This window comes from Lepidothrix coronata, unplaced genomic scaffold (assembly GCF_001604755.1).
Source record: "Lepidothrix coronata isolate B3197 unplaced genomic scaffold, Lepidothrix_coronata-1.0 Scaffold64, whole genome shotgun sequence".
Taxonomy (NCBI): domain Eukaryota; kingdom Metazoa; phylum Chordata; class Aves; order Passeriformes; family Pipridae; genus Lepidothrix; species Lepidothrix coronata.
This window is the reverse complement of record NW_016690244.1, coordinates 2,485,489-2,502,868: the sequence shown is the minus strand read 5'-3', so window position 1 is coordinate 2,502,868 and position 17,380 is coordinate 2,485,489. Positions and strand designations below refer to the sequence as shown.

The window sequence follows — 17,380 nt, the reverse complement described above, 5'->3', positions numbered from 1 at the left end:
TAATTAGTGGTTTGCTTCTAGCATTTGTTACCCACCTTCACCCATGAGAAGGCCAGCATATTTCTGACTTCAAACCACCAGTAGGTATGTGCCTGATAATCATACTACAAGTCACCAGAACAAAAAATCCTAGTTAGGGAACGTACAAATTTGTTGAACCATGAATAATACATATGTGGACAACTGAGGAAAGAGTTAGGCCTTAAATGGTCAAAGAGTGGCAAGTTATGAAAGCTTCCTTGCACCTCACCAATTTCATAGCACACAGCCTCTTAACCTGAGAAAAATAGGGGAGAAAAAAAGTGCTAATGTCTTATTGAACTTGACAGGGTGTTTGAGACTGATGAGAATTTCTGGATGCATTGAGGACTTTAATCCAGAATTTCTTTTCAGAAAGAACAGTGGTTATGACACTCTTTGAACCTCAATTTCCAAATCACAATAGAGAAGTATTGAAACAATCTCTGTTCATTAGCCACAAGTTTTATAACTGTCTATAGAAACTGTAATTAACACATCATAGCATTATTATTTGCCACCTTAAGCAGCACTAGTTGAAATTGTGAAAATCCTAATATAAATAACTGTACTGAAGTTTAATGGTGGCATCCAAAATACAATGGATGAAACTGTTTGGGTCTCCGGAGAGTAAGAGGCTTCTCATTTCCTAGCTCATTGCTTTAACTATAGGCCAAGATGCAAAAGCTGTAGTTATAAGTGACCAACAAATCTTGTCTCCTCCTCCCATGCAAAAGAAGGAGCCTCTAATCACCTCCAGTCTGTATAGGAGGAGCTTTCATGTCTAATACAGATACTTTGAAAAATTGCATATTTTTAAACAATTCAGTGGGATATGCCCAAGTTCTCATTCTGAATCCCAGTTCAGGAATATTGGTGATTTAATTTGAATCACATTTTTATTTTCCTTTATACACATTAAAGGCAGGGAACATATACATACAAGAAGCCCTAGGCTTCTTCTTGCACTAATATTCATGATATCACTGTGGCTTCAGGGAAGAGTGGGAACAGCAAAGCCCTCAGCCAGGCAGAAACCTCAAGGTAAAGGTATCAAATGTGGGAAGTAAGGAGTGTGTGAACAAGAAGTTGATGGAGAAAGAAAAACGAAAATAAAGAAGCACGTTTTGATTGTATTTTCTTTTCCAGAGTAGTTTATCAATCTCTTCCTGCTGAATGTTTTCCTATATCTATCATCCAGAGCAAAGATAGGGCAGATATGGCTTTAGTTAGAATCAGACAATGTAGTATTCCTGTTTATGTGCAAACTTGAGCTATGATAGCTTTGAAAGCCTGATGGTCTGGTACTGTATATACCAGATGAAAATACTACAAATGCAATAAAAGGATCAGCTTCCCAGATTTTTTACTTAAGGCATTCCTTTGTGGTAAAGCTGGGTGAGGAAATGGAAGAATAGACTGAGGGGAAGAAGGAAAATTCAATAGCCCAGAAGCATGTATCACTGACCTAGTTACTTTGTGAAAGCTTAAATAAAGAGGCTTACGAAGTCATGACTATTACATGGTCCCCTCTGATCTTTTCATGGGGATGAGAAACGGTTGTTTTCAGTTTAGAAAGGAAAAAAAGATTCTGTATGTAAAGTCTCTCTTTGTTGTGCTATGAACTCCCTGGAGAGAATATCAGCCACCCTGCAGGGGCTGGAATAATGAATGAATCCATCAGGGAACAGGCTTTCTTCTCCTGTGACATGCTTTGGGGGACCACCCACACACGTCAGCCTTTTCTCTGCAAAGTGCTGCCTCTAAAGTCCTGTCTTAGCCAGCAAGGATCCTTCATTCCAGAGCCCTTCATTGAAGGGGTTTAGCTACTCTCAGGCTGAGGAGTGACATGACCATGGGTCTCCCACTTTCAGGGCAAAAGCTCTAACCACTGTAGGAAAAGAAGGCAAGGCAACCATGAAAATCGGTAATGGGAGCTGTGGGGAGGTAGAAGGGACACAGCAGGGCAGCTGGCCAATTGCCACAGCACAGTCACTGCAGAATCATAGATTTCCTTGTATGCTAGAGACAAATGAGAAGGGTAATTGCTGCATGCTTTCAGGCAGAGCCAGTCAAAGGAAATAAAAGATCAACCACCACCTGCAAATGACAGCTCTTCTCTTGAAATCTTCATTGGTTCCTGACTGTAGATTGACAAATCTCTGCTGTTCAAAATCTCATTAAATTCTTCCCATTAGTGAAACACGCAAAGATTTACTTCTTCATTCCTGCACTCTCTCTATAAGTTACTCAAGAAGAATGGGACACCCTGAAATCACTACTCAGTCATGTTACAGGAAAGCTTAAGATAGCTATGGAGCTGAGAGTGAAGCATCTGAAGTGGAGCCTGAGTTTGCACAGTGGACTAACTGCACAGTGAGGAATATTTTAAGAGACTATACAGTTGGAGAAAAAAACTGGAAAGGGAAAAAGATGTAATTCCATCTATCCTATTTCCCCAAGCATGCACTTTAATGGACAGAAATTATTCACACACTCTACCATCCTGCAGTACTTGAAGGTACGCTGATGTAACTATGACTTCAGATTTGCTCCAGCCACAGAGTTCCTAAACGCTATGGAAGTTGGTCAGGACAGCCAAGTAACATTAAAAGCGGGGGAGCAGCCACAATGGTAAGAAATTTTGTCTCCTTTTGAGCACTAAGACCTTTCTGAAACTATTGCTGAAGCTGTGCTATCCAAACTGCTGCTGTACTGCAACTTCATATAACGAGTTGTCAGTAGTATCTAAGCTAGTAATTAGACTCAGGGATCAGACCAGATCCGTATCTCAAGACACACATGAATCCCAGACAGGTGCTTCTGCTTCCTTCCCTGAAAATAACCAGAAGTGATAAACCATTAGTAATCATCTGTGGTCTGCTTCAAAGTTCAGCTTCTTGTACAGCAACATTAAAGATGTGCTTATATTAGTTACTGAGATGAAATCTACAAAATTGCCATATTATCATCCAAAAGCCCCAGGCACCACCTAACCATGCCAATAGGTGACGTATACCCATGATAAATTTAATTCCATTCTGGGCGGCAGAATCCACAGCAGGATTAAAAACAGAGGGAGCTGGCTGACCTGTATCTCACATCTAAAATATTTAGACCCAGAAGAACTACAGGTCAACACTCGGTAAACCTAACCGAACCCCCTTTTCTTTCTAAGTCAATACAATGAATACCAGCTCACTTACGCCCCGTCTGGGTGAAATGTTAAACAAAATTAAAAACCATGTCCATGTTCTGAGGAGGTGTTTGCCCCTTGGTCCTCATTTCCCATTCTCCACTTTTCTTCTTTATTAACTACACCAGCACTAGAAGCTTAGCAGTGATGAGAGAGCTTCACTTGAGGCAGTTGACAGCTTAGGAAATGTATAGAAGTGTTTTTAAAGGAAAGGCCTGGTCTCAGTGAGAACCTTACATATTTATTTTTTTTTGGGACTACCTATCCCAAATCAATTCATCTGCATCCTCCAAAATTCTCTTCCTGTGACTCTGTCTGGGCAAAAATACTTAACGATACCTTACAAGAAGTTTAGAGTCATCCTTTTTTCCTTTACTGTCTGAAATCTCCTATTCCTAATGTTCTGAGGACTTCAAAAAACTGCAGGCAAATTACTCTTTTGCTCCAAGAAAGAGAACCAGATCACTCTGGCTCTTGCAAGACTGATACCACAAAAGCCCTCTCGAGGGAATTACAGCCTCATAACATACAGTTGCCTATTATTTATTCTGTGGCCAGATTCTCAGATGGTATAAATCAGGGCAGGTTCCTTGCCTTCAACAGGGTAAGCTGATTTATGCCAGCTGACAGTCTGGCCCTGCATGAGTTCCGCTTGCACAATGCTATGTTTTAAAGAGACCTGTTAAAGTGCCCCAGGCACGTAAGAACCACGCTTGGGTCTTTACTTGGAAAATGTTGCTCTGAGGAGTAAATCTGTGAGACCTTCCCGCTGCCCTCTGAGTGTACTGTTCAAATTCACTTTTCTAACAGAAGGAAGTCTCAAAGCCCTGACAGAGCCACCACAGCCTTGGGAACAAAATATAGGTTTTCTAATATCTCCTGCATAGACCATTTTTTTTAACTGAGCTTAAATCCTGCATTAAATGAAGCTCACAGGCAATGTTTTGGAGGAACTGATCAGCTGCACAGAGGGCAGAGGTGATCTTTCAAAACTTGTATTAATGGTCCCTATAAACAAGCTATAAAAAATGTGGTGTGATTTTCAAATCACTGGCTGAACTTATGGCTTTGTCTACTTGATAAATCTTTCCTTTTTACCTTAAAACCTTGGAGAAGAGCAACAGCTTGTTTGAGGGTGTGGGCTGTGGGGTACAAACGGAGGATAGTAGGAAACAGAAGACAGCTTTCTAATGCCTCTGGTTTCAGATTGCCAGATTCAAAGGCACAATGTTAATCCAGGTGTCATTGTAGTGATGTACCTGCTGTGTTGTAAGCTGGAGGATGTTTTAGAGGAAGCAGACTCTTCCATCTGTTCCTGAAATCTACTAATTTCAATCAAATTTTTGAAAAAATACCACTTTAGGTGAGCAGAGAACTGGAATCCTGGAATCAGACTGCGAGGACTGTTAGTAATCAAAACTGTGGTTACTTTGCATGACAGAAATTTCTGAATACAGCTTGTTATTATGATATGAAACAAAGACTAGAAGACACCAATCATTCAGAGCACTGCCATTCCCACCCAACAAGGAGAAAATGAACCCATGGCTACAGGTCAGCTTTAAAAACGCTGCCAGGAAAATGTTTTTCCTACCCTACAGAGTGCTTCAACATTTCATACATTTTCATATTCACAACCAGAGTGAAACCAAAATCATTTGAAGTGGTGGGTGTGGGGATGTCTGTGCATGCATGCACAGCAGGAGAGTGAAAGCCCTCCAACATCCTGGGGAGAGTGGGTAGGGGGAGCTCCAGTTTCAACTGTGAATTCTGTGAGTCAGACCACGCACTTGAGCCTGCCTTTCTTCCATTGACCAGTGATTACTCTAATTATTGATTAATGATTATTGCTTTTTTTCTGTCTATCTTTCTATATCAGAAATTCCGCTGTGGACTATGAAAGAAAAAAAAAAGAAAAAGAAAAAAAAAAGAAAAGGTTTCCTGATGAAAGTTTAATGGAAACTGGTACATTTCCACAAATTGTTTCAGTTTTGACAAATCAGCATTTTCCCATGAAAAACAGTGTCAAAAACTCTCAACCAACTCTAATTCTAACCAGATTAACTCAGGGATGAATGCCAGCAGGAAGTTCTTTCTAAATACCAGTTGTTTGAGCAAAGGAAAACTCCTCCTTCCCCAGACAATCTTCCCAGAGGTGAAAAGGCTTAAAAACCCATATGAAAAAAAGATAGGTAGTTCCAGCTGTAACAATTACAACGGCATTCACAGTAAGAGAAAGAGCAAGGAAATGGCATATTAAAAAAAAATACACACAAACATGGATGAACCAACAACTAGTATTTCCCCTGACACTGCCAATGTTACTGTTTCTTAAAATCTAAAACAGTTGCTAAACTTTGCAGCAATGCAAACTAATGGACATTAATCTGTATGAACTGCAGGGCAGACCTCTTAATACACGCTTCAATTTAAATTCTGCTTAAATCCCTAGAAGCTGATGGAGACACACAAATGATGGCATGTGATATAAATGGTTGTACTCAACCAATGCCAGTGCTACTGCTGCGTCATTATGTCATATGAAGACATAATATGAAAAACAACTGTTGAAGACTCAGATGGGTCACTGAGAACCCAATTCTGCAAATATTTAACAGACTCAGATGGGTCACTGAGAACCCAATTCTGCAAATATTTAGTACTGACTCATTGCTTACAGTGGCACACAGATCAGTAGCTTTTGCCTTAACTACAATGCTCTGTCCCAGTGTGTATGCCCACTCCTTGCTGTAAAATCCCCTGTAGTAAGAAGTTTCTCCACTGTTTCTTAATATAATACTTATCACTTCTACCTGCCAGTGAAGTTAAACTTCAAAAGGACTTTGTTTGTCAAAACTAAAGCATACTCTATGATTCATTTTAGTCTATTTTAACCTTCCAGAATTAGATTTCATAAAAAAGCACAAGTATTTTGTTATCACCTTTTATTTTATTCTTGATTTAAGAGTTTAAAAAACAGTCCTCATTATCCTGTAGGAAAAAAAAAAAAAAGAAACAGAAACCCTTCTAACACCAAGAAGATTTAAGGTTAAAGACCCAGTAAGTAAACCAAAATCTCAGCACTAAGTCTCTTTGACTAGGACTCAGCCAGTTTTGTTTTTTTTTTAATCAGGGCTGGCTCTCCACTACTTCATGGTGGAAATCCCTTGTACTCTCCAACATCTGCACAGACTGGTTGATCTCTTAGTCAATTTTACTGAGTTTGCAACACTCTGGCAACACAAACTATCTAATCTCCCTGGGATGTACCTATCTGGATATTTCCTCCAAGTCAAAAGGCTCCTATGTGGCAAAGGAGGTGACGCACTACTGGTCTCCCATCTGCCTCACAACATCCTTTCATTCCTCAGCTCACCAGGTGCCAGAAGGGCTGTGGGAACCATGGGCAGATCTGGAATGTAACAGCTCACCTGCCTCCTGCTGATCCCAGGAACACAAAGGTGGTTGGTAGCCTTGCCTTTCACTGTACCACCAAGTCTTGACTGTGGCCATGCCAGTGTGGAGATTGCATGGATCACTTTCAGATCAAAATCTGTCACCGCACTTGTGATAATATTTCATACCTAGCTGATACAAGTGCACCCTGCTACACAGAATCCAAGAGTAACAGGTTAGGCCCCACTAGTTGGTTTTGCTCGTTCTAGCTATACAGAAAGTAAGATACAGCTCTTCTAAGATGTGACAGAGAAGGCTAGAAAAGTACATACAGCCCATACATACATTATTGACAAAAAAGTTCCTATGCTATAAACGCAAGAAATATCACCTTAAAAATATCTTGCAGAGGAAATATAAGCATCGGAAACTCCAAAAACTGGTGCTACTGGAATACTATGCTTTTTTCCTTCCCCTTGAAAGAGCAACTCCTGCCTAAAAGCCTTTGAAAAAAACAAGCCCACAAAGAAACCCCACAAACTAAACCATCAGGAATTTTTCTTCTGGTAAGAACCTGACACCATATTTGCTCCTAAATTCTGAGTTAACCTTGTCACAGTGACAACTTTTACCAGGGACCATTATAGGACTCTGTATCTTTGAAACTAACAATTCATCCCAGAAAGGAGCATTTAACTTTGAAGCAATGTTGTTTGGCTAAATGTAGGTTATCTAATAGTAAGTATTCACAAAATGTAAGTGAAAAAATATTACAAATATGAAAAAATCTGAATTATCTCATTACCCTTTTTTCTGAAATTACTTCTGAAACTGTTTCAGGAAACCTGTTATAACTCTATGTAACTCTACTAATGCTAATGGAAATATATTCATTTGCAGCAGCTTAAGATCCAGCTCATCATTTTTTAATAGAAACCATTCCTATATGGATTCACCACCTGAATATTATAGAAGCATGTTAATGCCAAGGACCTAAAAATAGCAATTAAATAAAAGTGTTTTTCAAAGTCTTAGGTATAAAAGCCTTAAAATTCAAAGATAGCCCATAAATAGAAGAAAATGAAATAATATCTCTGATCTATTCCTACTTACCTCCTGAAATACCTGAAAAATTGCCAGTTTTAATGGGGGGCAGGAATGCATTTTAGACTTAATCGTGTTATAAACATGTTCCATCATGTTATGAAATGTTTTTTCTCCTACTTCCCTCTTGCAAATAACTGAAACTTTAAATTTGATTTTCACACTATAAAATTAACTAATTATGATATAGCTTTAAAAAAATTAGAGACACTAAGGCACATAGAGTTTGGCTGAATGGAAAAATTAAGTTCCTGATGTTCAGAGATGAAAAATTATTACACAGATGATTCCAAGAAACAAATTTCTGCTTATGATAATCTAAATACAAATTACAGATTGAACACAGCAGCATCAATTTTTTATGTGGGTTACTGCTGTTTTGCACTGCCATTTATTGATTAAATGCTCAATATACTATTCGCAGTCATTCAAAAAAATCACACCTTGTCCCTTTACTCTATGGAAAAAAACTTTAATTTTTTGTTTGTAGTACAGGACATGAGAGCATCTTTTTCAAAGAAGATTATTCCTATTAAGCCTGTTCATGAACTTGTGGGTTTGTCCAGAGTCTTTATGGGAATGTGACATTCCTGTTTAATATTTTTCTGTGAAGAACATTAAAATGAAATTTTGGCTGGGGCTTTATTAACCTATCTAACAAAAGTCAGCTGGTCAGTAGGCTTACCTGGGAATTGAGCTCTTCTGAGACTGATGTCTCTCCTTTTTCAACCTCACTGAACTGCTGAGCTACTACGAAGTAAGTAGCTCTTTTTTTTTGTTTGTTTGTTTTGTTTTCCCAAAAACATTTGGCAGCTATAGTTTTCATTTCAATGTCAAATGACTACCAACCAAACCTCATGCTTTCTGTCCCACAGAACTGCTGTTTTCTGACCAACTCTGCCCGTCATAATCACAATAGAATCCTATGGTGATTATTAGAACAACTTTTGGAGCTATAGGATAGATTATTTGACAACAGGTCTGCTCAGTTTTGGTTATTGTACAGTGCAAATTAAGATCAGTATGAAAAATTCTGAATTGTAGCCAGTCTACATACTTTTTCCTCACAGGACCTACGACAAGAAAGAAGAACAACCTTTTAAGCTATGTCCACTTTTAAAAATCTACCTGTAGTTTGAGACTGTCTATAACTGGTTGACTGGGGGGAAAAAAAAGTACAATAATAAATAACACAAGATTAACAAAAGTGGAGTATATTCATTTAAAGTTTTTTTGCAATAGGAATCTGTAAAAATTTGGGTCTGAGGTAAAATAAAAGTAATCACTAGTTGAAGCTGCACACCTCAAATTAAAAAAAAAATATAATTTTGGGCCCTGGGACACCATAGTGTCTTATTCTTACACTGTTTTTTTCTTCTGCCCTAAGCTTTGATTCAAAGGAATTGACTGACAAACAGATTGTCCTCCAAAGTATCTTTATTAACACATTGGTGGAGAGGACACAGGGTTAACTCCACAAATGTACCTCTGCTTTTTCACATTTTTGGTGGGCTTATATAGCAATTTTTTCATAAATGTAATACACTCTTACATTTTTGTGGTTAGTAGCTGATAAACTAAATGGTTAAGCACACATTACAATAGCATTTTATTTTACTTAGGTGTAAGACATATTTTCTGGCTTTCTTGTTAACACTTGTCTACGTGCCTAAAAGGAACAGTTAGTTACCTATCTGTTCCTCCAAGCTTGCTTTTGTATTTTTAAAGCAACAGTTAGTTAACTATCTGTCTCTCTTAAAAGAGCAGTTCCTTATTCACAGCTAGCAGTTGAATATTCGGTTAAATTTTCTAATTTGCTAAGTCACACTAAACCAGACCTGCTTATGCTTATCCCAGTTACAACATAAAGTTGACAATTCTTCATCTCAGCTTCCATGAATAACTTTGCAGGTATGTAAAACCTGTTGACTTTGACAGGATTATCAATGAAGCATGAAGTTATTCATAACTGTACATAGCTAATGGCAGCAGTTATACAAGGGTTACCTGCTTTATGTTATTATGTTTCAGCCACTATTTTGAGATCAGTATGGACCACGAATGGACCACAAGGGAGAATCAGAGGGCACAGAGCAAAACTGGTAGCAGCCCTGTTGTCTGCGTATCTTACCTGAAGACTAAAACTAGATGTGATATCACAAGACATCTCAGAAATCTACTTAATTCTTCAAAGGTGTTTCAGATGCAGTTTTGCTGCAATCTGCTGTTCTCTCTTTAGGTTCACCATTGTGCTGCAACATGATTTAGGGCCTAACCTTGCTGTTAGGTTAGTTCACAGATGAGGGTAACTACTGGTAGGACAGAGAAGGAAAGCTCCTCAGGGCAGGGATCTTGTTTTTACAGCAGAATTTTAAGCTCTTAGTACATTATAAATTATGATATGAAGAATACTGCAAGCCACAGCCTCAAAAACCTATCTAAGGATGCCTTGGTAAAAGCAGAGTAAGGAATGTAAAGTGTCATTAAGAGTGAGTCAACATGCGCAGTCAGTGCTACAGGAATGACTGCTACTCAGTCCGACTGCTCACAGTGACCGGCTAAGCTCCGCTGTTGGCAGAAACTCACACGAAACCCAAGCTTTTGGTAACCAACTGCAGATCCACGAGGAGCGGGCTCTCTGGCCACGCACAGGCCCTCGGCTTGGAGAGCCGGCACGCAGCGGCTCAAGCCATGTCCACCCGAGGCACCTTCCAGCCCTGTCCCCGTGGCTGTGCAGGGAGAGCTGCTCCGAAGGGCTCAGGAGGCGCGGGCCGCGGGTCCCGCCGTCCCGCCGCCTGCGGGCACACGGTGCGGGCCGGCACCAGGTGCGGGAGCTGCCGCAGCAGCTGCAGGCAGGGCCGGGCGGTCGTTCCCCCGGCGACAGCAGGCAGCTCCCGAGATGCCCTTTCCGGGCTTCTCCGGCCCGAACAGACCCTGCTGATTTCCTGCCAAATCCGCACTTTTCTCCCCCCTCTTCCCTCCACGGACGGACCTCAGCTTTGGCCGCGAAACCCCGAGATTCCGAGTCCTTTCTTCCCCGCTTACTTTCCCTCAGGGCCATCAACAAACAAGCTCACCCCTCCCGAAATGCTTCCAGCCTCAAAACTTAGCAACCGTGTCCCCCGCCTCCCGCGGCGGACTCCTGTCGCTTGTCCCTCGCCTCCTGCCCCCCTCCCGCCCCGCTCCGCTGCTGCCTCCGGCCCCAGCAGCTGTCAAAGGCAGCCCGGGCCGGCGTGCACTTACCCCGGAGCACAGCGGGGACCGAACTGCCCATGAGGACCCAGAGGGAAAGGCGCAGCAGCAGCCGCCGCAGGCTCCTCGGCAGCCGGGGAGTCATCGCGGAGCCGGATCGGCACGGCCGGCGAGCCGCGGGCGGGGCGCGGGGGCGGCGAGGAGGCCGCGGCGGCGGTGGCGGGGCCGGCGGGGAGCGGGGCTGCGCGGCTCCGCTGCTCGGGACCGCGGGTGACTCACTGAAAACTTCACTTCGGCGCTGCAGGGGAAACAGGAAATCTTAAACTTCGCAAACAGCTGGGCAGGACTTTCTTACTCTTACAGTAGTTCCTTCTCCCCCTTCCCACAGTCACCCCCTCCCCTGCGCTCGCCCTTTTTCTTTTTTCTTTCTTTCTTTTTTTTTTTTTTTTTCATTTAACATGAAACCTCACCCAGTTTGATGTCAATCATCTGCTAGAGGCCAGCCCCTCTCAGGTCTGGCTCTCCCACCACAAGCGCGCCGGGGCCAGCCCCGACGTGCAGCCCGGATCCCTGCGCCTGCCTCCCGCTGAGGCGGGGACCGGCCACAGCCACCCACCCGCTCTGCCGGGCCCCGGAGCTGCACCGGGGCTGGGGACAAGGCTCAAGGTCGAGAGGAAACGGCCAGCTCGGAGGGCTCCGTCTCCCTACCAGTTGAAAGAAGACCCAGTCATATCGTCTGGGGCACGGGGACTTTCCAGAGCTCCTGCTGGCATCCGTATCCCTGATCTTAACGATGCTGCTGCAGCCGGTTTCCCCCTCTACGGAACTGGAATCGGAAAGAAGGACGTAATCCCCAGATGGACTAAAGCAGGGAGCAGGGGAGGTTGAAGTCAGGGTAATAGTAGGAAACCTTCACACAGACTAGCTGGGCACTCGGCTTGCAGATGTTGAAGCTGGCTGGAGCAACTTGTCAGCTGCTTCTTATTTTGCACTTACCCCCAAATCGGCTGGATGTGCAATACTTGGTCTCAAATGCTATGTATGTGACACAGATTAAGTTCTTCTCCAGCCCTCCCCAAAGCAGTTTTTACCAGAGATTTTGCCTTCTCTGGGAACAAAAAATTGCACCTATGATTCAGGGGCAGGACCACACTGATGATGCTAGCTTTGTATAGCCCAGTCAGAGATTGTAAGAACCATTAGACTTTCAATCTGAATAAGTCTTGAACTTTCTGCCAGTATAAATCCAGCCATTGCATAGCCAGCAGTTGTCTTGAGACTCATTTTTGGCTCACAGTCTCCCTTCCTCTCTGAGTTAAATGGCTGAGTATTGATGGAAGGGCGAACTGATGCACATGGGGATAATTTGAAGGTGTTTGTGTGAACTGAGGTGGTTTGCTTTTGTCTCGGCTACAGCACTAGAGATACAGATCTGGGTATTTCAGAAAATGGCCTAAGGCCTCAGGGAAATATATGTAATCATGCTCTGACTGTCCCAAATCAACTCTGCTTGAATTTGGAAATGTTTGTATAAAGAATTTAATTGGCCTATAACAGACATAAAAAAAAATGTGATTTTATGTAAATTGAGTTTTAAAAACTCCCTAAATGCATATTTTCACCATGCCATCTCAGTTGATGGTGTAAAATCTCATAAAACTCTCCAAGAGCATTTTCCTCTCCCTCACCCTCTTTAAATACAGTCAAGATTCACTCAAGCACAGTCTCTACCTTCCAGAGGTAAGAAAAATTTTGGACTCCCTTTGAGCACAGACTGGAGTGTTCTTATCAGTTCCTGTGCACTAGCTCTGTGCTTGACTGTTTTCAGTATCCACTTAAACAAAAGCATTTCTCAACCTCCGTTAGTATATAAGGAGTGCTGTACATTGCTGTCTCCTTGGAGCTGTCAAGCTACAGGTGCCAAAGAGCTGCGGTTTGCTTAGAAAGTTGGCTGTGTACGCTGAAATTTCCTATTAGTTTTTAGTGACGAACTTCCAACATAAAAAAGAAGTTTAAAAGCCAATAAATACAGATTTAATGCTACTATTCAAACCTGTCACAATCCAGGTGTGACTTGGCAAGCTGGCCTTTGCCTCACTTGCATCTCTCTCCCTCACATGAGTTCCATGGCTCTTCTCTCGCATGGGCACATTCTGACCAGTCTCTCTCATCTAGAGTCTGGCATTAGGAGAGGCACTTGCAGGAGAGGGAGACCTTGGGAAGGGCTGTATTCAGGTCTCCAACAGTCTCACAGCCTTGAGTACAGCATGGCATCACAGCTCCTCTCTCTCACATGAGGTAAAATCGCACCTGTTACCCAGTAAGTGAGGAGTCTATGGCAAATGGACTTCAGAAGTCTGATATTTCCATGTAAACATTGCTTTTATTTTCACAAATACATCATGCAGTGAGGACTGTGCTACAGCAGCACTTCGGATGTTCAGAGAACCCCTGAGAGTGCTAGGTGCTACTAGAAAGTTTTTGGGTGGAAGGAAGGTAGATATCCTCAGTGGAGGAGTACTGACTTTGTCACCTATAGCCTGTGTGGAAGTTGAAGTAACCCTGATTTGGTTCACAGATTTGTCCCGGACAGGCTTATTAGTAAAATCTCATGTTCTACCTTTGAATACTGTAAGTCTCCCTATTAGGGCCCAAATGCAGCTTAATCAGGTTTTCCTACACAACCAAAATACATAAAATAAGACTAAGCTAGTCATTTCTTTCCATTTCCTTGTTCATAGTTCCCAGTTCCCTATTTGCAGATAGCAGTTTATTACTTACTTCTAGATTGAAACTCTGAGCATTGAACCTCAGTCGAATACTTAACTGAGGTAGAGAAAGAGCCCCCTTTGAAGAGGAGCAGATTAAAGACCTAAATAATCAACTCCAACCTGACAGGGTAAGAAAGAGGCAGCTAATTTCAGTTCCTCACTCAGAAAGGCAAAATATTGAAACACAGAATATTATATATTCTTTCTTAGCCTTAGAAGGTTATACCCAGAACACAGTCTGGTACCTCTTGAATCTCAGGGCCTCCTAGTGAAGACGAACTAAGTTCTTCTTGCTGTAGTTTTAGGTACAGCTTTTAAAATAGTCCATAAAAACTACTGAGTATAAATTATCTCTCTTTGTTATTACAACAATTTTTTAGCTTTCAGTATAGTACTTTTGTCAAAATCCCATGAGAACTACAACATTATTCTCACAGAAGGACACTTTCAACCTTCTACAAAACTTGCAGTGGTACTAAAAAACTGTTGTTTCACTCTACTTAACATACGCTCCACTCAAAACCATTCTACACACAGTCAAGAACTGCTAATGCATTCAATAAAGCAATTCTTTTGATTAGTTTATTAACTTCAGTGTTGTTTTGTTTAAAAATCCCAGAACAAGATAATTCTGAGACCCACTGACTCAGAATTAGGCTTATACTGTTTTACTAACATAATATAATATTCATGCCTATAAAAAGCTTATATATGTGATGTAGGGTGAAGACATCTCACCTTACTTAGGCTGTCTAAAAGTTAGCCTTGGAGCGAAGTTCCAAGAGATGATTGAAACAACCCACCACCTTTCCTGCCATCTAAAGGAGCAGTCTCGTTTTTTTGGCTGTAGTGGGATAGTCCCAGATCAGGTTCAAGAAGGAAAGGTTGGAGGACAAATGCTGGATGAACAGAACTGTCATTATGATCACAGCAGGCTATTAGATCAACTATATTCCCTCAGTCATCCAAGGATGGAAAGGAGTCCAGATATTTTAAAAAACTTCTAGACACATGAGCTGATGATAGAGAGCAGAGTTAGCCCAGACATCTACTTTTTAGGTATCTGATGTTAGATGACATGAATCCTGAAGAAAATGCTCTTTGAATCATATACATCATATAAAGTAAGCTACAAGATGCTTTACCGACTGGTGATCATTGGAGCTACTTCCTGTGATTTTTGTTTGGAATGACACAAGGCAATCAGATACATAGTATGTTGATATTACCTTGACAAAATTATTAATGACAAAAAAAAAAAACTGGACTAAGTAGTTTGACCCAAATAAAAGCATTGATGACTGAATAAATTTTGTCATAACTACTTTCAAAATAAAATAGGAAATCTGTTTGAAAAATTGACACATCCCTTTTCAGTGTTTTTGTTATGATACAGTTCGGGTTTTGTTTTGAAGCAGACAACTAGTTTTGATTTTTTTTTTGTTCTCTCCACGTTATATATTTTAAAAAACGGACATGGGAACAACATACAACACTTTAATTTCACTGCAGTGAAAGTTTATTTTTTAGGGAAATTTTGGCATTTCAGTTCAAATCAAAGTCAAATTTTGCAAGCCTGTATCATTAGAAACTCAAAACCTCTGTTCCCTGCAGCCCTTTGTTCACAAAACTAACATTTACCTGCTAATTTTTAAATTGAGGGTGCTTGGCATGGAGTATTGGCCTTTAAGCATTCTTGATAAAAGCTCTGCCTGTCATGTGTATCATTCCTCTTTGGACTACTGTCAAACTGTTTTGTCTTGTATCACTGCTTGCATCGTATTTTTCTCTTAATTTAGGTTATCATAGAGCACAGAATTATAACTACACTTAAATGCAGTTTTCTTCTTTTGCATAATCACTGGTTTTAACTTGTTAATAATGATTTGCACCATTATGAGAACAAAAGCACCCTCAAGCAAGGACATTTCTAAAGGTTGCATTTGTTGTAAAATATTTTGAAAAACTCATAAAAAGTGTTTGGACTTAACACAGCATTATGCTTATCTCACAGTTATAATCAAATTAAAACATCTGTTGTGTGTAATCATCTGTCAGAAGCAGGAAATCAGCTCGTTATCAACTCCTGCATACATCAGAGGCAACAAGAATAATGTTATCTTCAAGATTTATCTTAGTAAAGCTTTCTGTACAAACCTCCTGAATGACACTTAGCAAAAGAAAAGTTTGAAATATTATTCTAATTAGCACTAGATTCTCAGGGCACTGCTCTTCACATGATCTCTGACTTTTAGCTATAATGCAAATCAGCCATTTTTAAGCTTCACCAAATTGACTTGTTCTGTATTTACTGTGTATGTAAAAATACCCCCCAACAGTGAAAGCAGAAGTACATGGGTGCCAGAGGAGACATCCTTCTGCAGTGCTTCTGGCAGGAAGGACCACTAATCTCACCACACAACCTTTTAAAGGAAAACTTCCATTCTACTTTTTCAAAAGCAAAGGACATTTGGAGACTTTATACTGTCTTCTTCAGCTTCTTGTACTTCTCACAATGGGTGTCTGAGCTGGGGGGAAACCTTGCACATCTCCATAAATGTGTTGTATCTTTTGTCTTGAATCTTTTACGTGTACAAAGAACTAGTAAAATTAAGTCTAGATGATGTGGCATTTTTAAAAGACATGGAAGCAAATTATTACAGATATACTATGAAGATAGTTTAAATTACTCAAAAGTATGGTTACCCATGGAACCTGTCTCCATTACCACATAATTTGTAGTATTCATTATCATCAAAGCTTGTTTTTACAGGCTCTTCATTGGAAAGAATTTGAACATTGGATGCCAAGCCTCAGAAAATATCTGAAACTATCAACGAACTTCAGTAGTATAACAGAGGCCCTTCTGTTTCATTTTTCCCACAGGAACAGAAGGGAGCTGTTAATCTATGATAGAGTATATCCCTAGATCTAATCTGAAAGAATCTCAATACTTCAACCACAAAGCTCCAGAACTGAGGAAAGTATCCTCCCACCCCACCAAGCAGAAGATCATGTCTGTGTTATTCAGGAATGCGGCACACTGATGATGTTAAACTGGCTCATTTGACCGGATCTTTAAACAAATTTATTTGTGATACCACAGCTGTTCCTCTCAGAAAGGAAATGCATGGTTGTATAATTTTTATCTGCAAGGCAACTTTATGGTCTGTGGTCACAGGAGGTGGCTACTGTGCTTTAGATGTCAGAAGCAAGCAGTTCAGGAGGATCCAGAATGCCTTGGGAGTTGGATGTTGTTCCAACAGTGCTGACCCTGTAACAAATGAGCTAACTGTGGTTTTCAAATAACTTGGCTGATAAAATTCACTTTTGTTATTTTCCTCCTCTCTGACTAAGACCTTCATCAAACTAGCCTGTGAGCCCCCTTTTTGGTTTGTACATACACAGTCTCCCACATCTTCCAGTTGGTGTAACATCTCCTCAGTTGGGAAGCTATTTCCCTTCACAACTCAGGCCAGACTTGCTACCATCAATAGTTTCAATTCCTGGCTGTAGCAGTCTAATACAGAGCAGTGCAAATTACATACTCCTCACCTGAAACTCTCAGGTGTGAAGGATTCCTACTCCATCCCGTAAATGTGGACAAACCCTGGGGGCATTAAAGACCTCTGCAAGGATCAGGGAGAGATTGTTAATTCACAGCTTCAGTGATATTCACTGGTCCTTGCATCACTAGAACAGT

The 17,380-nt window shown here is 41.0% G+C and overlaps 1 protein-coding gene across 1 annotated transcript in view; it reads right to left on the bottom strand.

The window, feature by feature from the left end:
- TGFBR2 (transforming growth factor beta receptor 2) overlaps window positions 1-11,068 on the bottom strand; it is a 58,568-nt gene extending 47,500 nt beyond the window's left edge. The window contains exon 1 of the mRNA XM_017818047.1: window positions 10,958-11,068. Within this exon, the coding sequence (XP_017673536.1) occupies window positions 10,958-11,051 (94 nt within the window). The 5' untranslated portion in view covers window positions 11,052-11,068. The remainder of the gene's footprint in view (window positions 1-10,957) is intronic.
- Window positions 11,069-17,380: the final 6,312 nt, after the last annotated feature.